General features: G+C 37.3%; 1 protein-coding gene across 1 annotated transcript; it reads right to left on the bottom strand.

Annotated features, from left to right (window-relative positions):
* Window positions 1-22,881: 22,881 nt before the first annotated feature.
* Window positions 22,882-23,397, bottom strand: LOC150097446 (protein ZBED8-like). The gene has a single exon (XM_090406919.1). The coding sequence runs from the start codon at window positions 23,395-23,397 to the stop codon at window positions 22,882-22,884; it is 516 nt and encodes a 171-aa protein (XP_090263045.1).
* Window positions 23,398-25,537: the final 2,140 nt, after the last annotated feature.

Genomic DNA, 25,537 nt, shown 5'->3' with positions numbered 1-25,537 from the left:
CTGTAGTTCAGGGGGAATTGAGGCGCTTTTCTTGGTTTGTGGATGTGGATTACATCTGCCTGCTTCCAGCGAGTGGGGAAGTAGTTGAGTCTTAGCATCGCGTTGATAATAGCCACTAGATGCATAAATCTTTTATGGGGGATTGCTTTTATGGTTTGGTTTGAAATCTCGTCAGGACCTGGGGCCTTTCTGTTGTTGAGGCTCTTGATGATTTGGTGTACTTCATTTGGTGTAGCATAGCTTGTGTTTTCTTGGATGCTGGTTTGATGGAGTGCACAGCGGACATGGCTGTGTATTTTTTCAATGAAGTGCAAGTCCGCATGCGCATAGTTTGGGCTGAATTGCAGTTCCAGGGCGTCCGCAAAGGCATCTGCTTTCTCGTCATCTCGGTAGGCTATGCCCCTTTCTCCGTGGATCGGCTGAATGTTGGGGTGGTCGCTGCGAAGGGGTTTAGTAATTTTCCACATTGAGTTATCTTCGGTGTTTAAGGAGCTTAGCTTCTTCTCCCACAGCTGGTTCTTGTGATCTTTGATCGCATATCGGACTAGATTTGTTTCTCTGTTTAGCTCTTGTCTATCCTGGGGGACAGTGTTGTATGGTAACGGCGTCTGATCCTGTTTTTGCTGCGGATGAGCTTTAGAATCTCTTCTGGGAGCAGGTTGGCTTGAGCTGGAGCGGTAACGGTGGAAGCTGCTGCTAGGCCAGCTTGGATTGTGCTTTCCAGTTTTCGATCGCTGTATCTATTTCTTTAGGTGAGGAGATGGTTGGAACGGGTCCTGTGAGGTTGCGGAGAGTAGCGTTCAGCTTTTTGAAATTTGTGGAGGACTGCTTGGGGATGATTTCTGTTTCCACGCCTAGGCTTAGTAGATCATTGACTACCTGTAACTGGAATTGGTGTGAGGTGTTCCTGAAAATGGCTATATCCAGCACATCAGGTCTTCCCAGCGGTCCGTAGTGTGTTGGTTCGGCGGGACCTGCTATGATAATGTTTCTTGTCATAGCGAACGTGCATAGGCTCTTCCCGTTGTTGTTGGAGTTCCTACTGTTCCATGCGGGATGTTTTGCGTTTAGGTCTACCGCCACAATTGTTGCTTCGTTGTGTGTTATTGACAAGTTGTATAGCAGAGTATATAAGTTCTTTTCGCTATACCCTTTGGTATTAATTTGGTCTAGCTACTCAATGATGAAGCCCCAATAAAGGCTGAAACCGGTTTGGGTAGTGACCTCCCATCATAATGTAATAACAACATATATTTCCTAGGAAATGTGTTTTATATTATGGAAAATACCAAGAATAGCGATCAGAACTTGACCACCTTTGCTGCGAGTTGCCCGAGTTTGTACTACGTACTTGGACTACTTGCATTAGCTCACGCTAGTAGTCGCCGATACTTTTATAGTTTATTATACTATATTCGGCATGAAACTCTCTGATTCCAATCTTTACGTTTCTTATTCTGTTTTAAAACAATGTGGGATTTAATATCCCCTTAATTTAAATAATGTTTATATCGCCGAAATGAAGCCTATTGGCTCTTTATATTTAAGTAATTAAAAAATATATTTCTTTAAAAAATTTTTTTTTTAATTTTATTCTGATGTTATTGTTGATAGTGATGTTTCCCACTGGTGCAGGACACCGAGTGTGCAGAGGATTTGAAATTGGAAGTGATCCCTATTTAGTCTTGAGCAGGATAAAATTGAATTTCATATTGAAAAGAAGAACATGTGAGAAAGTTTTAAAGCGAATAAAAGTAGAGCAGCTCTTAGATGTGAACTGTAGACTAAAATACACAAATATTATTCAAGAAAAAATGAAAGAGTTTGAGAGTATGAACTAAACCTTGGAGACTAAGTGGCAAGCCCTGAAGAAAACACTGATTGATTCAGCCAGAGAGGCAGGTGGTGAGGTTGTCTGGAAGGATAGAAAAATCAGAACTCCATGGTGAACACAGGAACTTAAAGAGGCAGTGAAGGAAAAGAAGAAAGCATATCTAAAGCTCCTGGCAAATATTATGTCAGCTTGTGCTCTTAGAGAATACAGGGACAAATGTAAAAAAGCTCAACACTGTGTAAAACTGGTTAAACAAAAGTCATGGAAGGACTTTTGCAAGAACATATAAAATAAATATCAAGAAGGTTGCAAGATATTCCGGAAGTTGTTGAAGAAGCTCAGAAATGGAAGAAAGAGTGATGTAAAAGGAATTAGAGATGATAAAGGCGACATGAAAACAAGAGAAAAAGATATCCTTGAAGTATGGAGTAATTACTTTGAAAAATTACTAAATGAAATAAGCAGTGATGACAGCACAGTGGTAAAAAAAACTCAAAAGCCTGATATGTACAAAGGCAGTTGGAGTAGATGATATCCGACCATAAATCTCAAATATGGATGTATGAAAGTCTTACAATGACTGCACAACATAGTTCAGAAGGCTTGGACAGAGGAACGAATTCCGGATGATTGGAGTGGAACTCTCATAGTACCCATATATAAAAAGGGAAATAAAACTGAATGTGAGAATTACAGAGGTATTTCATTACTGAGTGTTCCTGGTAAGATATATGCAAGTATACGTGGGAAACTGTTGAGAAGGATTGTGGAAGAGAAGCTTGGTGAAGAACAAGCTGGATTCAGGCCAAATAGACGCTGTCAGGATCAGATCTTCACTTTACGACAAATAGTGGAGAAATCATGGCAATATAACAAATATCTGTATTTAAGTTTTGTAGATTCTGGAAAGGCATATGACAAAGTGCCAAGGAAGTACAGGAAAATGGCTTAATGTTAAATCTGGTATCAGACAAGGATGTACATTATCCCCTCTGTTATTCATTATGTATTTGGATCACATTATGAAGGAAGGTGTATTAAACCTGATATCAAAATTGGAGGTGTTAATCTCAGCTCTTTGATTTATGCTGATGATGTTATACTTCTAAATAAATCCGCTACAGGTCTGCAAGATTCCCTGACTAAATTGAATAACTGTTGTAATAGATATGGTATGAAAGTCAGCATTAAAAAGACAAAGAAAATGAAAATAGGCAGAAACATTGAAAATATCAACTGCATTGCGAATGGAGAACCTATAGAACAAGTAAAACATTTCAGCTACTTAGGCACGATGTTTAGCGAAGATGGTAAATTAAATATGGAAATAGACAACAGAATCAACAAAGCTGGTATAGTAGGAAATCAACTGAATAAATGTATATGGAATAAGATAGAAATTAGCCCAAACACTAAATTAGCTGTATACAAGACAGCGTTAAAACCAATTTTAACTTATGAATCTGAGATCTGGGTTAGAAGTGAAACACTTGACCAAAGACTAGAGACCGCAGATATGAGAGTCCTAAGAAAGATTAGGGACATGAATAGATGACATCAATGGCAATATCATATTAAAAACGAGGATATTAGGAAAAAACTTTATATTGTCAGCATCCAGGAATGCGTTAGCAGGGCTAATCTTAGGTGGTATGGTCACTTAAGCAGAATGGGAGAGGAAAGATTAGCAAAACAAGTGTTTTCTGCCAGGTTGGCAAGAAAAAGACCCAGAGGAAGACCAATATATATATATGGATTGATACAGTAAAAGTGCCTTAGAATACAGAAATATAAGACCTGACAATATTGGAGTCTTGACAGATAACAGACTGATTTGGAGGAAAGTTATAGATAGGAAGTTAACAATGGTGTAAATTTTTCATGTAGTACTATCATATCCTGTACACCCCTTGAGGGTATATATTAGGAATTTGATGATGATGGGAATTTTTTTTTTCACATATATCCGTGATGAATTTTTGTGCGGTTCATTTTCCTCACGATTAAATTTCCAGCGATGAATTTCTCTGCGATGAATTGTCGGCGATCAATTTTCCCGCGATGAATTGTACGGACACGCCGAACAGCACACTGTCCCATCACCACGAAATATAAAACAACGCGTAATTCGAACCCCAACATAGTTTAGGGTGATGTTTGACTTGTCCGCGTCTATGTTTCTATGGAAACCGAGACTGTGGAGTTCAGTGCATAATGTTCTGCCACAAAGCTCTACAGCTGTGATGCCCTAAATAGGGTAAATGTAAAGTCAAAACGTTTCTATTTCGATATTTTTGTCCCCTAAAAATAATGCCAAGACTTTAGACAGTTCTCTAAATTAATAACGCAACATCATTTTTTCAGGATTTATACCCCCCCCCTCTCCATCGCACTCCATCGTATACACCCTTTCCTCAAATGTGATAAGAGATGCCTTTTTGAAAAAAACACGGTTCGTTAAAAAAAGTGTTAGCTTTCATTTGATATCTTGATTTTATAATGTTCATAGTAATGTAATGATTCTTTTATTTTATCATCTTTAATTTATTATATCCTATGCATCTGTCAGGAAAATAAAGTCGTCCAATGAATACGCCTTAAAAGTATTAACCAGATTCATTCTGGTAATGCCGTTCTATATTTTCAATTTCCTCATGAACAATAATTACCATAATTACTTTACCCTCTTGCAGAGATGGGTATGAACTTTTTTGGAGGGATCATTTTTTAAATTAACAACGTTTTAAGCTTCAATGAGTTGAAGTATAACAAACATGATTTTTTATTTATTTATTTATTTATTTTTATCTTTACTGAAAGCAAATTTTCGTTTTCCTACAAATATTCATTCCTGTTTGTTGGGCACGTAGTTGGGCAATAACAGCTTTATTTCCTTATTAAATTGCAATTCTCATTTTTGTCTGGTGTCAGAGCACACTGACAATCTTTTAGTCTTTTTGCATCAGTTGCACACACACGAGAGGGTTCAAAATCTATAGCGCATTAGTGCCGTGTGGTAGATGCTAAGAAATTGCTACTGATAAGGATCGGCAAGAAAATTCTAGAGAGTTAACAAAGTTTATTTACTTAAATAAAATAATGAGAAATACGAAACGTATTATTTCATGTCAGATTAAACTGAAATAAGGGTTGAGATATTTAATAAAACAATGTTCCTCTAATAATGTTCCTCTCCTTTCTTAAAAGAAAGGAAAACAAAAGTCCATCTTCGAGTCTAGTGATTCTTGTCCGGTACGCTTCGACTGCTTTAGAAAAATAGAATATCTTAAATTATGACACACCCTTGATGTTAATTAAAAAAGTTAATTATATTAAATCTGTGTTATGAGATTCTTGAGATTGCTAATTTGTGAACAATAATCTCCATGAAGGAAGAATTCGAAGAGGACTTTATTCAGTTAGTTGGATAAAATTAATGTATCCACTGATGAATTTTTGAATTTTTTACATGCTGTTATAAACGTTGTTTTAATGATCTCTCATATCCTCTCTCTCTTCAGACATCACGCGCATCACTTTGTTTTCTTACGTATCTCTTCCGATAAATCGTACTATAAACAATGCCCGCCCCATTCACAGGAAATCGATTCCCTCAGTCTTGCTCCGAATGAGTCTACGTAGTCATTATGCGGTCGATAAAACACTGCATTAACTGAACGAAAAGCAAGATAAAAAAATCTTTCCCGAATATCCGAAGATATATCGGTTAAAGATCAAGGACTAACAACTATTAATGACAGTAGAACAAAATTCGCAGCCGAAAGTAAATAACGAGTACGTTCTGTTCATTTAGCCACAGATGCAACTTTAATGCAACAGTTACGTGAGGATACATCTAAAGGGATGTGTTTTATTCAGTGTTATGGATAAGAAAGTAAATAATTTCTAAACCAGAAGCGATAATAGTAGAAGTAGCAGAGAAAGTGGGATCACTTCTCTGGTACCAAAGTCATTAGTCTTACTTTTATTTGAAAAACATAAGAAATCGACTGCTTTAAAAACACCAAAAACAGCAGCAAATATCTCTCTAGGATGAAAGGGATTTATGGAAAATACACACGGCACGAAACATTTTTTTACGTTCATCCTATTGAAAAAACGCATTCTTATAATACCGAAGATTGACTAATGATTAAAATGATTCAGGAATCCTGCTCGAGAGATCAAACACGGAACTTTATCACATCATTCCAGAGTCCCAGTCGATAAATTCCATCTACCACCTGTGGGCTTCACAAACATGCATGCGACAGTGTTATGCAAACCTACATCCTAAAGGAAGCTACCTATTCTGTCGGCTAGAATAAAACAGCCTTAACCAGTATCAATATTATGTGCAAGAAATAAAACTGTCATACATTCCTCTGTTTTCCATATTTCTGCATATGTCTAAGCGTATAGATACTTATTTCAGAAACAAGGAGTCGCTGGAGGACATGTTTGATGTCTTAGCCATTACGCATGTCCTCCAGCGACTTCAGCGACGATAAGCATTAAATTAGTTCTGTCACTTACGATCCTATTCAGCATTTTATAAAGCCTACGTAATTTTATAATAGTTATATTATATAATTTTATAATCTTTTTAAGTTACAGAATTCTCCTCATTATCCGAATCATTCGTGAAGCACTCTTTTCGGTACTGCATGATATGTCTTCTTGCAATTTGTTTAAATGCGTGGACTTGTGAAATATTGTTTTCGGCCAAACGTTTCACATCTGAAGGATTACCACAGTGGAATGTCGTCATCTGGATATTCACTTCTGGGATTACTTCTGCTTCGGATATTTCATATCTATTCCACAGAAGTATTTGGAAGCCATGCTCTAATTCTCATCCTTGCACGAGAGTAATTATAACGGACTCAACACAGATAACAAATAAAGCACTCGACATGAAATGTGAAATGCACAGGTTGATAGATGGAACACTGTTTCTTAAAAGATATTTTTATCTGTGCCATACCAGCGTTCAAACGAACTGTTTGCTGCATAGATAGAACCGAAACTACACCAAGAGTTACCTGATAGATAAATTTTATATATGGTGCGAGATTAGACTCCAACCGAATAACTTACAAAAACGCATTGGAATATTCGTATAAGAGAAACATTTTGATGCCAATCAAGAGCTCGTTACTTTGAGAGTGTAGAAGATGCTGCGCATCTTCGTCGAGCCAGTAAAAGCTTTAAAAACAACAGCTTCGATTTTACTCCTAACTTAGCATCACAGACTTTTGTTGTTTGAAATACAAGAAATCTGAAGACATCAATAGCATCAACGACGATACTTTGAGACCTTCAGAGAACGGATTTTAATAACTGTTTCACAAGCACATAAATAGGCAATGAAAACATTTAAGTGATTTAAACTCCAACTACTGAAAGTCTCTTATTCTTCTTTCAGCGTCAAAACAGATATTTTCTGAAAAGACTTCGTCTGTTCACACTTCACTTTGGAATACTGTTTTATTGTGGCATGTGTCGCATCACTTCATAATTGTTGGAATGCCAACGTCTTTATTGATGAATTGTCAAAAAAAAAATGTCTAGCTGCTGGTGATTTTCAGAGGAGGAGATGATATGGCTTTTCGTATTGGAAAGTAGGTATTTATTATCTACGTTTGATGAGATAGGCTCTCTTCTATCCTCAGTACAGCAGAAAGCTACAGGTATTTTTTTTTTACTTGAATCAGATAACAGATATATTGCATTGGTCTCACAGCCTTAGTTGTTTTGTCCCTAATTCCAACCATCCTCAATCCTAAGTTTTTTAAGAAATGCATTTTCCAAAATCCATTCTCCCGAGCGTCAGTAGAGGAATCTACACTACTGACGCTACACTACTAGTTTCCTACATTTGATTTCTTTTGCAACCACATTCCCCCCCCCCCCCGTGACTTAAGTCGAAAGAACCAAAACTATTTTCCAATTTTTAAAAAGAAGCCTAAGGTGAAATTTATAACAAGAAAGCACAAAAGAAAGTTAAAGAAAGGTATTCTGGAAAGAACTATCTATTCCCTATATTTCAAACTCAGAATCGCAACCTTCGTCGACAGAGATAGGATTGATCTAATGAGCAGCTTCTAAAGTTCTATTTGAATTTCTTCTTATATACACACTATTCGTTAATTGTTGGAAATGTGTAGTACATGTTTCCATGAATTCAACGGATGGAATTAATATAAAAAAAGAAGTATTGATGACTCAGATTATGTTACTTATTATTGAGAGGGCAATGGGAAATATAAGCCAAGACTCTTGTCTTGGATATATCGTTTTTATGCTAGCCTGAATAATCAACGAAGATCAATGAGAATAACCGATCAGCCATAATATCAAAACCACATTACACGAAGTTGTTCATGTTTATCTAGTTTTAATGAATGTTTTTGACTTCTGCAGTACTAAATCATTTTACTGAAGGATATTTTGGTGCAATTAAATGGAGAAATTATTTAATTAGTTAATGTACGTTTCATCTAAAATTACAATGGATATTTTAGAGGTTGGGATAATATGCTTGGTACTGCTAAAACGTTCATCGCCAGATCTAGGAATACTCTACCTCCTGCATTCGTATTCAAGGATTAAGGTTAGTTTCCAATATTATCTGGACTTTGATGAAGACTATATGTGGACTGATGAAGCGGAACTATATTGGGAAATCCTACTCTGTTTTCTCACATTTTCCGAGTGATGTGCTTCGCTGCAGTGATTTTCTAGTCACGTGATCATGGATTACGTTTGTCGTCTCAGTTTGATGCTCACCTTCGTGATTTCAAGATGTTATATTATCATTCATCATCTGCCGACGACGGAAAATCTTGTTCTACTGGACGACAAATACTCTTCACAAATCAGAAGATTCTCTGGCGCACGATGTCGAATTTCTTCACATCACCAGGAATAGGAAAAACATGAAATCATCACGTATGTGATGTGTTCGCGATATGGCAGTATACAAGCCTCCTCTCTTTCAGGCAAGATCTTCTAGCACGTCTTAAATATTATATACACGTACTCAAAGTTCACTATAGAAGTCGTTAAAGATATATCAGGAACTTCAGTTCTGTCAAGAATTAAAATAAGAATAAACAGCTTCCTTCTATAGTACTGCAGCCTGCTTTACATCAAGAAGAAAAAAAGCGAATCGCTGGTGAGGAAAGTAAGAAAAATATTTTTACTGTCAAGGAAACAAGACAAGAACGTAAAGTAATGAAAAACATGAAAAAAAACTTCGATTTTCTGCTCATTACTTAAAGAAAAAGACAAAAAAAATGAAAGTCGAAGTGCCATTAACAACTCGGATGAAGAACAGACGAGTAAACAATTTCAAAAAGTGGGCACGAACACTATTTACGTGCAACGTGAAGCGATTATTCTCTCTGAAACTATCTATTATTAATTGCTGGCGAGTTACGTGGAAATGGTCGAAGCAAATCGATAGAAAACACGTCACACTTTCTTCCCCCAGCCCTCTATTCTACTAACTGTTGAAGCCTTTCATCAAAGTTGTTATCCTTATTGGCTTTGTGATAAACGAAACTGTTCTAATAACTGCGTCATTAGAAGTGGTCGAAGAATAACAGTCATCATCATCTGCAGTGATGTCGAAAACAACTACAAAAAAGGAAACAAAATTCATTTGATGTGTGAATTATTTGCTGTTGATACTGAGAAAGGAAGAGCTCAAGAGACAAAATACTTACTTCGGACTATATGAGGTCAACTGTTTAGAATATTTTGCAACAGAATACCAAATTCTTGTTGTTATTGTTATTCTTTTCCTCCTCTTTTACCTTGCGGTGTCAAGGATTTTTCTACATTTAACTGCTACCGTATCGAGGATAAAGTGATTGGCCCGATGCCTCCCGGTGTGTCCTCTGTCTGTAGATGCGTGTGCTCACTGGCCGGTTTGCCTGTTCTGAGAGACGAAAAACCAGAGTTTCAGGGTGAAAAAAACCCCTAATTCCGTATGAGACCGGCTAACTTAGCTTTAGTCGAAAGAGACCAAATCAAGGTTCCTGACGTCACTGACGGGAATCCAACCCTGGTCTTTCCGATCAAAGGGCTTCGTCTATACTGACTGAGCTACGGAGGTTCATATCAAATTGTTTTGAATCATAAACCAAATATCTTGGCCGTATGACTAAGTGTAAAATGTTACGATTCGCCTTTAGGGAAAACAATTTTAGGGATCCAAGACATTTGAGTATGCAAATTTCAATGCATTTCTAATCACTTTCTTTCTTCTGTGGGGAGAGTTCAATGTACTTCAGAAATATTTCTTCCCCAAGAGTAAATCACGAATCATAATGTCTATAGAATTTATTCTCTTACAACTTAGATAAACATTTTGTCAAGGTTAGTATCACAAATGATCTTAAGGTGCTTGTTTTTTTTGCAGCAAGACAGTGTGTTGTGCTTAGTGACAACCAGGAAGTCAAGCTCCGCTTTCTCACAGTTCTCCACCCATCTTACTCATGTGAGTTAGTTCTCTAATACTCCTTATTCTTCCTTAAGGCAAAACAAGTAAGTACCTTTGAAGGGAAGCGAATTCAAAACATTACGAACATTGAGAATGCTATACGACAGATGCCCATTCCTAAACAGGTCTAATCGAGGTGTACTGAAAGATCGCGAGAAGTGCATCATCTATCATCGTAGGTTAAAGAAAGCCCTTTAATTTAAATATTGATAATACGTTCTCGATTACCTCGTTAAGATCTCAAACTACGTTATTACCGTAGTGAACTATTAGGATTTACTGAGTAACAACATTGAAATCACGTGATCAAGACTACCATTAATAGTAGTTTAAATAGCAGCTGTAAAGATAAAAGCTACTAGTCCGAATACTATCATTTGTTCTTCTTCTTTTTCACTTTAAAACTTGGCTCTAGTTTTAAAGTGAAAACTTGGCTCAGAAGAAGTATTCTCTTCTGAGCAACAGACATTTTAACATTCCAAGTCTGGGAACCAAGAACTTCTGCCAACTCATGTTACTAATAACGATAGTGCCATAGCTCTGCATTTGTACACAATTGTGACAATGGGATCTTGCATTTAAAATGGAGCACAGACAGAACTAATTATAATTCATGACTGTAAATAACAGTTTCTATTGTTATTTACAGTCATGCTTTCTATTGTACCAGGACTATCCTCACCTCTCAAAATGAAACTACCTGGATCCGGCAGGCATTTATTTGTTTTTATTCTCAGCAATTTTCTTTTAACTTATTCCCTAGTGCAACTCTTCACACTTGTAGGATTCAATTCTGGAAAAGTAAAACGTTTTGTCCTGGACTCATTCTTCACTGAAATCTAATTGCTGTCATTACTTCACAAACTTCCATCTCCGTTCTTTTTCTTGGTTTGACCTCATCATTCTTTGTATTTTTTTTTAATTTTCTACGTAATTCCAGGCACGAAAGGTTTATTAACCTATAGTACATTAGTACCATAAGTGGGTTAATAGTTAGATAATTTGCACATCTTCCTGCACTGGTTTGAAAACAGTACGTTTTCAAACCAGTGCAGGCTTCTGAAACAAACTAACGCTCTCATACCAGCCGATGTAATTCTAACATCAAAAGACATTCACAAACATCCATACTACAATGAGATTCGAACCAGTATCCGTCCGATATTATAACCCTGCCACTAGCCTTCAACCAACCAAGCCCGATATTTCATTATCGGAATCGTAACAGTTTTGTTCTGAAAATATTCATATTATCGTGATTGGCAATTTTATTAGCTAATTAAAGTAACCGGTACAGGAATCTTCTATCTTTAGCAAGGAAGTTACTACTGATGAAACAAATGCACTGCCAAGCGTTTTATTTCTGCTCATATGAATACGAGTTTTCCAGATAACTGGTGATTCTATGCTCAGAACAGTACTTCTGAATTTCTGCAGGATTATATGGCATATGACAAGCAGCATTTCCGGATGCTACTGAAAACGATTGCCATTTTAATAAAGATCTTTAAGTCACAATAATTCATATCGGGGGAGTGCTCGTATTTGCCAGTACCATTGGTTCCCAAGTCACTTGACAGGTTTCGCTAATACGAGTCTAGCTTGTAATTATGAAATGGATACTTACGACCGCTTCGGAAGGCTTTCAACCACCATTAACCGTTTCTTTTGTCAATTCTAGCTCAGCAGGCTTCGCGAATTTGTGAGTGGTGCATATTCAATACAACTGCACTTATCCAAGACTTTCTCATAATATATGAAAGATAAATATATCTTTAACTGAATTCCTTACCAATTATTTGTTTTATATTAAAAAAATCATTATTACAGAATTTCTTAAACTTCGATATGCTTCTGAAAGTACGAAGGTAAGTAAGAAAAAGAAAGGATCAGTAATGTTTTATTTATTTCGTTTTTCCATTTCAGAATGCGCTTTATGTAAATACAAGACATAACTGGTATTTCAGTGAAATGCCAACCTTAGTTGATCAGTATCTTCTTTATGAGCATGAATATGGACATCCTAGTTACTCACTAGGTACATGAAAATAAGAACAGGATGCACTGATTCGAGTTTTGCTGGCTTAATTAGCAGTAGTACAGGTTCAGAAGAAATTCCGAGAAGAAACAGCGTAATATTAAGGCATCGATTTCCCAGATAAAAGTTTATAAAAGTGAACCTATGTGTAGAAAATCGACAAAAGACTGACTGATGAGGACATCTACAACAACAGCGAGGCAACTATCGATAATGAAGTGTCCAACCATCTGCAGATTAGTCTCATGTTTAATTTCCAAGTTTGTGCCACATGGATTTCCAAACAATTCAAGGTCGAATATCGGCTGAACTGTTAATATTTATGACCAAATTTTGAACCGATATCGTGAGAAATGTTACTTCGTGAGGCATTTTCATGGGTGAAGAAACACACGTCCATAATCAAGAGTAGGAGGACAAGGGACAGCGTTTGGATGGAAAGACATGATGAGATCCTCTGCTAAGGACTGTTTACGAGGAAGGGGGGGGAATGGCTGAAAAGTTCTGATAAACACCTAGAACAAAAATGACAGGTTTGTGCATCTCATATGAGACCAGCTATACCATTTGATGAAAACACCTCATAAAAGTTACTTACGTGACAGACAGGATTTCGAACCCAGATATTTTCAACCAAAGAGTTGTCTATACCAACTGAGCTCCGGAGACTCCCTCTTCATTACGATAAAATGTCTGCACTGTTTAGTCAGATGATTTGATCCCGATTTGTAGTTGACTTTTTCTTCTAGTTATACAGTGCTATGAAGTGATGGCAATTTACACATGCAGTGGGCAACAAACTTTGAACAGAACGAAACTCTTTTGAAGTCATATTCTAAACATGTTCAGTGTCGAATTTGTTCTTCTTACTCAGCGGTCATATTTTCAATACTTTTTATTTTATTTTGCTGTTGTTGTTGATTCACGCTGTTGATTTCTGAGCTTTTCAGTTTCTTCCTGATGCATTCTATTTCTAGGAAAACGATATAATATAGGGTCAAAAGCATAATGAGACCGCATTCATTTCGTACTATTTTTGTGGCATTGAGGCAAAATGCAGAGTACAATGAATTAAACGTCTTCCTACAGCCTAGGTTGCTCACGCTGTCTCCGGCAAAGAAATATCATACAAAACCTGTTAGTATCAGTCTCATGTAAATTTTATTTCATTCTCTGATGTAGTTAATATTTTTATATGAATGCTCTGATCGGTATTGCCTTCTACTTTCACGAGGAGATTAATCAGAGCGCTTGCATGCCCTTTAGATTGGCATTTAGCCCGGTTCACTCAAATAGTGCTGGCGTGAAAATAATAACTCTGCGGATGGCAAGTTGTTAGCGTGCGAGAATCTCTCGAGGTCATTTCCTCCGTCGACGTAATCATGTTTATTATATGGAAAGATAGAAATGCTCCACGGCTTTTAGGTCACGTGTCCTAATAGTGAAAGGAGAACTATTTCATTTTCTAAACGAGTTAACCTCTCAATTGTCGATATGCGCGTACACTTCTTTGAGGAATCGAAGTGACTTCCTGCCGTGGTTTTCCTTAACGATTCATAATTGTGAAAATTAAGTTAGAAGTGCAGTGAACGGATTAAGACACTATTACTCATACTTATATGAGTAATAGTTGATACAGTTAATTTTCGCAATCCTGTTGCTGATGCACCAATTCGAAACGATATTCTTTTTATGCAGAAACCGAGCCCTAATATACTTCTCTACGTAAAATGGAAAGTAATCTCCACCACCACCCATCTTCATCATTACTTCGGCTAATACTTAGCGAACGGCATGGTCGTATCTGTTCCTTAGAAGTAGACTTGGCTGGCTAATACACGTGAGTATTCGCTAGGCTGTGTTCATTTGGTCGGCTCTATCCACTTGCTCTGTATTAGCGATTAAATGCTTTATCGAAAGCGGCAACACAGTTTTTGTGAAAAGTAGTCAGCCCAACATAGTGGAAAAACGCGAAACCGTAAACCAGTGCAAAATATGACCGAAGAACAATGTTAATGTGCAATGAAAACAGTAAGGAGGAGGAGTCCTATAATCTAAAAAAAAACAAAAAAACTCCTGCATCGCATTACGCTTTAAATATGACTTTTAAGTAATGGCGAAACCCAGATGTCTGTCACATATTCATATTTGTTTCTGGAACGAAATAGAAAATACGACTCTTCACCAATGAAACAATAGCGGGTAGAAAGTGCCATGTGCTCGTTTGATGTACATATACTACATAAGGGTTCCACATAGGCCTAGAAAAATCAACAAGCATTTCCTTTTGTTACTAAAATCAATACGATGCTTCCAAATTTAATTAAAACAAACTAACTTTGGAAGCATCGCGAGTAGTCTAACTGGAATTAACTTCTGTCACATTCAAGCTGCGACAAAATGCCGATAAGTTCATTATCATTTCCGCCTGCTAGAGAATAAACATTTCTGAGGAAATCATAGAAAAAGTTGAGCTATGGACAAACGATAATGAATATCGGTTCAGTGCTGTTATGTGTTTTGGACTGAAGAGACTACAGAGTGAATGTTAAATTAATGAGGATTCGTTGCAGTTAATGAAGCTAGAGGCCAAGTGGATGGAGAGGGGAATATTAACAAACACATTACTAAAATGGAAAAACAATTACACTTACTCCACTGCTGAAAGAACACCTACTTCTAAGAATTATGAATGTGTCCTTTCCACTACATGGCTTTGATAAGACCACATCTGGAAATGTTTGCTCAGATATGCCCGTTCGTATTCTGCAACATCTGGATACCGTGGAGAAGAGTCAGATGCGAATAATCATGATAATGTGCAGCCCGTAAAATGTTGCATATGAGCAGATTGAGAGAATGTAGGCTTCATGGGTCGATAAAACAGAGTGAGGAGATGAGGTATGATATAAATATACAAGTTAAGGAGGAGAATGTACAGTGTGGTATCAAGAAAGACGGGAGATATTTTAATTCATGGCGGGTATGGAAAGATCGAGGTCGTTCATAGAAGAGTAAAGGTGCGTTTAGCAAGGGAATGGGAAGCAGTTTTTTCTCATGGCCAGCGATGATGTATGTGTGTGTGTGTGTGTGTGTGTGTGTGTGTGTCGCAAGTGAAAAGTGTGCGATTAAGAGGTGGGTACTCTGATGCATCCTTGGACACACACACACACACACACACACACACACACACACACACACACACACACACACACACACACACACACACACACACACACACACACACACACACACAGAGAGAGAGAGAGAGAGAGAGAGAGAGAGTTGTGTCTCAAATGTTCGTTTGGCAAATTTATATGCCATCTTCCTTTTGAAATGTGCTATATACAGAGGGGAGACATATTCATTGAAAAGAAACTTTATGGGTTCATGTGTTGCTTCGTTGTTGACTAAAATGCGCACCTGCTCTTGCGAATCCTATTAAGAGCACCAAGACTGATCCTTAACCTGATCTGTGAGATACAAACAAAAAAGGAAACAAGCTTGAATATTCAAGAACATTGAAACGTACTAAAAAAAAGGAATAAATTCTATGTCAAAAATTATAAAATTATTTGAAATGCATTTCTAATAATTTTATGGAAAATGTCGCAGTAAACATTTAAGTAACACTTAACACTTCAGTGGTAAGTGCTGATGATTCACACTTGATGTCAAAGTTGTAAATAATTAGAAATTGTTAAAAAGTGTAATACCTCTACTCCTTCCTTAAACTGATGCAAATTTCACCTTAAAAAGTAAAACAGGAATTATAAAATGAAATTTTGTCGAAAAGAAATATTAATGGATATTTAGGTACAACATATACAGAAAGAAACGCTGTAAACGAGCAATCAGTTTTGGATGCCTTGTAGTGAGTAAGTCTTAATAGGTGAATTAAAAGAAGCTACCGCGCATCTATTTTTTTCGTTTTAGAGGACATCTGGGATTATACCCAGTTTTAAATTATGAGTAACGATTTACTGATAACAAAAAAAAAAAAAAAAAACAGGACTATTTGAAGTCGAGCTTTTAAATTGTAATGCATAAAAGATCCCATTTTCTGTTGCTATGACAACGCTAGTCTTTTGAAAAAAGAAAAAAGTTCAGATATTATTTAACCAAATTCCAAGATACTTTGTGAGCTAAGCTTATTTATTCATCTTTTGAAATCTCTATTAAAATGACTGGGATATTACTTTGAATTCTTCACTTCTGACTCTGCAGCAAGACGAGGTTTCTTTTTCATTATCCCGTGCATTTTTCTTTCCACTTTCCTTTCTACATTATTTATTCAAGTATTTGTGCTTAAGTCATCAATCTTGCCTTGCAATCGTTTTCTCCCTTGGGGGTGTTTTGTTACCAGGAGTTTGTCCTATTAAGTCGGTTCTGCGCTCTTCTTTAAATAAATTACAGTTGTCTGCTGCGCCTGTCTGTATAAGAGAGCAGAATTTTAGTGAGTTTGTATATTTTCATGTTGTTATAATTTTTACAACTCTTACAATTAATGATCGATACTCTGTACTTACCGCGCTTTCAAAAATATTTAAAACGTACTAGAGAAAATTTGTTTGACAAATGACGACAGCACTCGTGAAGTTAACACGGTCCGTCTACCAAACTAAAAAGTAAAACAGTAATAAACAAATTATTTACAGGTTGAAGTCGAGAGAGGAGTAAACTTTGATCAAACTATTTTATGTCTGTGTGTTATACTTTTAAATAAAACGTTAGTCAGAAAATGTAGAGTTTCAAGTATTTTACCTCAACATTATATACACGCCCAATTAAAACTTGATGTCACAGTGGTAATTAGTTAAAGGATGATTCATATGCTGAGAATATTTAGAATACAACTACTCATTCTCGGGGGGGGGGGGGTTCCCAAATACTCAGTTTTTTTTTTCGCCAAATATAAAATCTACCTCTAAAACCTTTCGGTGGTAGTAGTAGTAATATTCAAATGTAATTGAAGAAAGTAGAAATTAGGTAATTTATAGAAATGTATAGCTCATTTAGTTGACGCCTCAGACGAACTTGATGTCTCCTAGCTGATAATGATTTAATCTAAAAGATATTTGATACTGTACCAAATGGTGAGCAGATTGCCAAGTGCCAGTCAGTTCACGAATAACAATTTATTGAAAATATGCCTACATAAAATAAAGGTTCCATGCATAATTCTGCTGCAAATGACAATTGCGTTTGCACGTTAGATTTTTTTTCCCTGTATTCCTAGGAAATAGGGAGTTACCCCAATCAGCTTGTATTATAACTGCAAGTGTTTAAAGACATTGCCAACCATAGTCGCAGGCAGATGAAGGTAAAGTTAAATGCTACAAGTTTGTGTAATCATTACGAAAATGATTTTCTCGTTGACGAAGACCCCGCTTCCTCTAGATGCAAATAAAGTCCATATCAAGAAGACGTAAAAATGTATATCCAGCATATCAGCGTTTTTCAAACTTTTCTGACCGCGGCCCACTTGGACAAACATATAACTCTGTGGCCCAGTAGCCCCGATGGTTTACGGATAATTCATCGCTGGGAAAATTCATCGAGAGGAAAATTCATCGCGGAAAAAATTCGTTGAAAACTTTATTCGCTAGAAAATTGAACTGATATTGCATTGACATCAATATATATAAAGTAAATGCAGTGCAAGATAAAATTCACAAAATATAGTTTTTTATGTATTATTTGTTTAGATTTCAATTAGATTTTCATAATATTTTTATTCTTATACAATGAAAGTAATATATTTATTTATTGATCAGTGAGTTTCCTAATTTCCGTTTCGTTGCAATTTTTATTCAATTCAGCCTGATTCGTAAATCCTACTCAAATTCCATGACCAAACATGGAAACTACTCAAGCCCCTTCAGGCCTCCAATAAACAGTGCTGTGGTCTCACATCAGAAGACGAAATTCAGCTCTTACCTAAAAACAATTACAAACATCCATTCCCATTGCGAATTTCGATTTCACAGCTCATTGGAGGGAGAGGGTACACTACAGGGTGTTCGGGATAAATTTGACATATTTATAATTAATTATATTTTTCCGTAAGTTACATGTATTAACACACACTTCTCTTCATTTAAAAGTTTGGACCCTTCTTCATTCATATACAAGATGTCAGAAAGGATGGATAGCTGGAACCCACCTGAATCATGGAAGAGAATAACTTGTATCATGATGATTCGTGCCCGCCATCAAAATAAGGATATTACGACTGCTGCCCAATGCTCCCTGAATACAGTAAAAACAATCAGGCATGAACTAGAGACTTGCAATGGTGACTACGAGGATGTAGCAAGAAGAAAGATCCCTAGCAGACGATCTGATTGCGTTCGTACAGCAGAATTCCTCGCAAATCTGCAGGAACAGGTGTTGAAGAACCCTGGCATTGGAATTCGGGCTTTGTTCGTGGAGTTGCTAACTGTAGTCAAGCCCTGGATAACAAGGGTAGCCAATGGTAGGCCGTATGTATGGCAGCAGGATTCGGCCCCTTGCCACACCTCTGGGAAAAGTCAAAAATGGTTGTCTGAAAATTTCTACGACTTCACCAGTCCAAATGTTTGGCCTCCAAACTCCCCAGACCTTAACCCCATGGATTATTTTGTATGGGGCGCAGTTGAAAAAGACACCAATCGCACTTCCAGTAATACAAAAGCCCAGTTAATGGATAAAATTAAAACAGTTTTTGCGGCCCTTCCCAGGGAGACTGTAGCATCAGCTTGTTCGAGGTTCCGAAGCAGAATTGAAGCTGTGATCGATGCTAATGGTGGTTATTTTGAGTAAATCTTGTTGATAGTATTGTAATTAACTCTGCCTGTAATGTTTTTTTGTCAATTCATTAAATTTAATAGATACAAAGAAGATTTTCTTTTTCCTTACGAAACTGTCAAATTTATCCCGAACACCCTGTATCTAGTCGGTTGTTAGCGACATGATATTTCTGATTACAGTTTATTTTTGAACGTTTCAAAAGGGAAGTAATTAATTACGTATTTCACTTTAGGAGCATCTATCTACTTGCGAAACAGGCTCGTCATGCAGCATATCCTTGCCCACCGGCCAGAAATAGTTATGCTGCAGGAAACTTACTTCGATTCCAGCAACAAAGCTTCAGATCAGCACTGGAAAAACTGGCTACATGCCATGCACCACTATCCTGCCACACAACTTCATAGATCAGGAGTCAGCATTGGAATCCATAAAAAAAACACCTTAAAATTGGAATAATCGATACCTTTCTTAACGTGTGCAATATATGCACTCGTTACAACTCAGACAGGAAAGAAATTACATATTATTAATATATACATACCACAAAGCGAACAGCTTGCAGTGCAGGTACTAGAGTGCGTCCAAAACGACCTCAGCAAGGATAATGACCACCTCATACTTGCCGGAGATTTCAGCTGCACTCTCGATCCTGCAATGGACTGAAAACAATGTCAAGAACGTCTACTGGGAAAGTGGGCAGCAATACGAGCTTCTGCTTCCACAATAGGGAGAACAATAATGTTAACCAAATAACCACCAGTGTTCTTTGGCATACACTAAAGATTCTCACGCCACCAGTGCAATTTACCAAACAAATACAGTCAACCATCTATCGATTCATATGGAACATAACAAATTGGCTTTCCTACTCGGAACTAAGTACCCCCATCTCAAAGAAGGAGGACAAAACTTGACCTCCATTGACAACAAGATAATAACGTTCCGCATTCGCTTTTTCCTTAATACCTTACAACAGGAAATGGCACGCAAATGCACCACCGAATATATTTTCACTTCTGCTACTAGAGGTCTCTCTTTCTCCACAACCTTAAGAATGACAGCAGCGCAAGTGCCTGTGAATCTAACAAACTTCTACAAAGATGCCCTTCGAAGATGGAAACCTCCAGCACACAGTGAAGCATCTTGCATCCTTTCCTGAAATACTTATGGAACTCATCTTCTACAAAAACGATGGTAAGAAACCCCATCACTCAGAAAGAGATTTCCTTTCCTCCATGGAACTGGCGAGGCGTGAGGGGTCTTGGGTGACATTCTTTCTCCGAGCCTCACCTGGCGCTTTCCAAAATCGCTCTCAAACCTGGAATACGGGAATCAGGCTGAGCAGATACACACTCTGAAATCTGCTTTTCAAGCTGCTACGTCTAATAGCATAACGGAAGAGGGTCAGCCCTTCTAATTAAGAAGATCCGGTGTTTAACTTTCTGATAAAAACCAACGATGCACAGGAGAAACTTACACTCTGCAACATAAACAAAATCTACACCACTCTGACACAACAGTCGACCCAAAGCGCTTCATTGGAAAATCCTGCATCATCTCACCAAACACTATTTCATTGGAATCTACCATATCGTACAAGAGCCACCAAACCCGAATCAGGTATTCAGTGGAGAATGTAGCACAATGCACTACCCATCCCGATTATATTACGAAAATTTAACTCGGATGTTTCAGATCCGGTTCTGCCTATTCTGCTACCGATCAGGAACAGTCTGGCATATCTACTTTAGAATGCCGAGTCAACATCTAATTAATCCGTTTGTCTCGGGAAACGGCATCATTAACCCGGTAGTCTTCATACAGTAGAGGACCATTTCAATCTCTTTCATGCAGAGTCAAATAATCATTCGATCTGCAACTACCTTTTCATCCCTGCGAAAGCGGTAATATACGGCTTCTATCTTCGACATACCAGACAGCACAACAGCTTCACAGAGAGAGGCGGCTGACCATCTCCTTGCAGCCTTCAAACAAAAGATGAGAAGTCGTATCCTACACGAGCATACCATCACAAGCAGAATAACACCTTAGATCTTTTCCATCAAGACGGAATCCACGGAATCAACTCCTAGCTGAGCAGTCCGACTTCCCCTCCCCCTCCCAAAGAAAGGGGAAAGAAGGATTTTTTTGTGTTTAACAATGTGAATAATGATCATCTATTACTTTCATGCAATTATATAATATTGTCCTATAGCAACTGTCATGTTCTTATACAGTATTATATCAGAATAACTGTTAATGGCATGAAAAAATGTAATTCACTTTATAACAACTATTATTTCTATGTAATATACCTCAACAGAGAATGAGCATATAGCATCTCTGCCTGACTGCAGAGAAACAAAAACCGGTTAGTTAATCCTGTACATAAGATTGTTATTTTTAAATAAATAAATAAATAAATAAATATTTTTTTCCAGTAAAGAAGACTAAATATGAAATTTAAAATTTCTTAGTGTTATAAAATACTAGTATTGGAGGAAAAGGTAGAAACTAGTATTGCACCGCAGATGACAATTTAGCTTATGCTGCTTTACATAATGATGATAGAATTTACGTAATTTTATTATCATTTTCTTTAATATAATTACTGAAAAGCGAACCTATGATCATAAACTAGCCTTGCAAACGATAGCAGTGTACCACATGTCTTTCGTATGCAGGAAAAGTGGAGTCATTTTAAAAATACACGTGTATTCAATAACTGAAACATGTCAGCTTCTGAATTAGTTCAGATTAAAAAAAAAGCTATCACACCTGGATGGATGTCTAAACAGAAAACTATTGAACGGTTAGAAGAATAAATACTCTTAAATATTGTGCCCTAACTATTCTTAAATATTTCATTCTCGCAATTAATAGAATAGTTAATAGGAATAATAAGAATATGTAAACAGTTAACTATAAATATTAGTTGTATATAACTATTCTCCCTAAATATTTTTAAATATGGTGCTCTTTCTCTCTAAACCATCCTATCCGTTTTGTAACAATTGATATTCCACCTACAGACCGTATGTCTGAATATTATTCCCCCCTTTTCCAAGACTGTCTGACTAAAAGGAGATTCAAATAATATAGACATAATATTGAAAATCTTTTATAAATTTTCTATATTAATACACATTCACTGGGGTTATTTTTATAGTGGAGTTTTACAAATTTATGAAAAATTATTTAATTTTTCATAAATTCTAGAAGCTGTCTTCATCGCCAGCAACAAGAACTGATGACAGTTTTTCAAACATTGCAACATTTTCTATCTTGACTTTTCTCTTCCAGTTTTGCAACTTAGCCATGCCAGCTTTCAAGGAATCAGTTAATTGTATTCCTTCCTTGCATCTGAAGATTCAATTTATTCGGATGCTCAAATATATCAACCAAATAGTCAAGGCGCATGATCCATTTCTCATCACCCAACCACGCAAAAGTTTTGTTTTACTCTGAACTTCAAAAAATAATTTTTGAGTTCATCTCTAAGCTCAAATACTCGCTGAATTACATTTCCTCTTGAAAGCCATCGAACATTTGTGTGGAAAAGAAGTAAATGATGGCACACATAACTGCTTGAAAAATCGTGAGTTAAGAGCTCTCCTCCTTTGATAAAATTCACAATTTGAATTATTTGATCCAAACCTTTTCAAACGGAGTTGGAAGTGTTTTTGAAGCCAGTGCCAGGATGGATCATGCACCTGTACAATGCCCACGGACATTATCCCACAAAAGATTTACTGATTTAATGAAAGATGAAACGTTTTCCAAACTATCTGAAGCCATGGTAGTGGTTTCAAGAGGAGAACAAAAGAGAAACTCCTCTTTGAATAAACTTGAGTGAACATATCTTGCGAACACCAACAGCAGGTAACACGATGCCATATCAGTCAATTCATCAAGTTGAATTTTAAATAAGCCAAATGCTGCAGAATTGATCTCCTTCACAACTTGAATCTTAATGTCATTGGTCATCGCGCTAATCCTCCTTTGAACAGTATTGTTCGATAGTGTACTAGCTTCAATTTTTTTCTCCAATCTATTTCCCAACATAATTTCAATCATTTTGAGAGCGCAAGGTTTGATCAAAGTTTCCCAAATTGCATGTGATTTTATTTTCTGCTTTGTTATCTCCAGTGCTACGACATAAGAAGTTTCAGTAACCTTGTGGTTAATTTCTTGAAATACTCCTGTTGAATCCAGCTTCATTTTTTCAGAGCATTCCCATGACGTTCAAAAACGCTTTTGTCCTTGTTCTTGTGTCAAGGACGAACATTTTACAAATGTTGCTTCAACTTTGTTGGTTTCATAGAATTATTTGACAAGCTTTGCTACAAATAACACATTGAGACCTTTCTTCTCTATTGATGATGACAGATGTGAATCCATATTGAATATATGAATAATCGTATCTTCGTTTTTTTAACACTCATGATGGCAAAACTAATGTACAAGTAAAAAATATACACGTGCATACTACTATACGCATCTCAGAATACCACACGTGAAAGGGGGAAATGATTATCTTAATGTTACCCTTAACACTTCGGCGCGTCTCCATTGCTACGCCAAATAAAGACGTAATTGTTCTTGATAGGCGGGGCTTATTCGGCAATTTTTAGTTTGAAGGTGATGTGTGTGTGTGTGTGTGTGTGTGTGTGTGTGTGTGTGTGTGTGTGTGTGTGTGTGTGTGTGTGTGTGTGTGTGTGTGTGTGTGTGTGTGTGTGTGTGTGTGTGTGTGTGTGTGTGTGTGTGTGTGTGTGTGTGCGTGCGTGCGCGCGCGTGCTACACGTCAGATTTTCTAAATATGTCGAATATACAGGGTGGCCATAAAATAACTTTCCCTCTTTGGAGGCATCTGTAGCTAAAACCAATAAATGGGATTGAGATCAAATTTTATATTGAAACTTTTGAAGGCATGGGGATATGATTTCCGATATGATACTAAAAAAATATTTAGTACCACAAGTCGTCGATAGGGGAAATTTTGGCGGAGCCGAAAACAAGCGGTTAGGCATTATAGGCATTAAAGGCAGATAAAATGGAATAATAACATTTCGACGGTGTAAGCGACAGCCGAGTCATTCATTCCAGCTGGATATGTGGCGCGTTACAATGATAATAAGTATAATAATAATTAAACTAAAATAACAACTTGCGAGAGACACAGCAATTAATGTAGCGATTGAACTCACAGGAAATAATGCTTTATTCATCAGAATCAGGGGCACCTGGACCACATGCACGATTTTCAATGTGCTGACCTTTCTTGTGTACAACAAACTGCATCCGGTGTGCGACATGCTCTACAGCTGAGCGTAAGGAGTCGGATTGGATATTCATAACAGCCTGCTTTATGTTATCTTTCAAGACATGCAAGTCGGGAACGCCACGAACATACACAACGGATTTCAAATACACCCACAGCCAAAAGTCACATGGAGTGATGTCCGGGGATCGAGGCGGCCCTGCCGTCGGAAAGAACTGACTGATAACCTTCTCATTACTGAAATGATGGCGTAAAAGGCGCTGTACTGAACGTTCAATGTGTGGCCGTGCTCCATCCTGCATAAAAATTAAGGAGTCCGGACATTGTCTTTGCTGCAATGCAGGAATGACAAATTTTTCCAGCATTCATTGATAAATCTCTCCAGTAATGGAGCAGGTTACAGGACCTGTAGGGATAATACGTTCAAAAAAGTATGGTCGTATTATGAAATCGGCTGTGAAGCCACACCACACGGTTAGAGAATGCAGTGGTACTTGCTGGATCGCTTGGGGATGTTCAGATGCCAAAATTCTGCAGTTGTGAGTGTTGACCGACCCATTCAGATAAAAATGAGCCTCATCACCCCACAATATTCTCCAAGGCCAGTCATTGTCGACCTGCATTCTGGCAAGAAACGTTAGCGCGAGGGTCATGCGCTTATCATAACCTGCGGTAGTTAGTGTTGCACACAACTGAACTTATACGGATAGAAATGAAGCATTTTCCGTAAGATTTTCCAGACGGTACCATAAGCCCTATCAAGTTTGCGAGCTATGACACGAGCGCTTGGACCAGTACTGGTCCCTGTGTCGTCGAACACCGCAGTAGCAACGTCTGTGCAACGTCTGTTACTGTCTCTTCTTGTACTGCTTTCGTCCTCTGCCAGGTCTAACTTCTAGTGATACAGTTTCTTCAAACTTCTTTACCATCGCTCTCAGTGCTACAGCTGACATAGGACCTGCACGCAGATTATGAAGCCTTCTAAATTCCCAAAGGGCCGCTACGGCATTGCACTGTTTAAGATAAAACAACAAGTAAAGTACGCTGAGGCAAGGTAGGACGCATATTGAGCACAATTCG

Source organism: Typopeltis vanoorti, chromosome 17, assembly GCF_054136105.1.
Source record: "Typopeltis vanoorti isolate ZY-2024b chromosome 17, IOZ_Tvanoo_1.0, whole genome shotgun sequence".
Classification (NCBI taxonomy): Eukaryota; Metazoa; Arthropoda; class Arachnida; order Uropygi; family Thelyphonidae; genus Typopeltis; species Typopeltis vanoorti.
The sequence above is the reverse complement of the archived record's forward strand: the minus strand, read 5'-3'. Positions and strand labels throughout refer to the sequence as shown.

Coding starts and splice junctions, on each gene's coding strand:
- LOC150097446 (XM_090406919.1), bottom strand. CDS start 23,397: ATGAAGCTGGATTCAACAGGAGTATTTCAAGAAATTAACCACAAGGTT.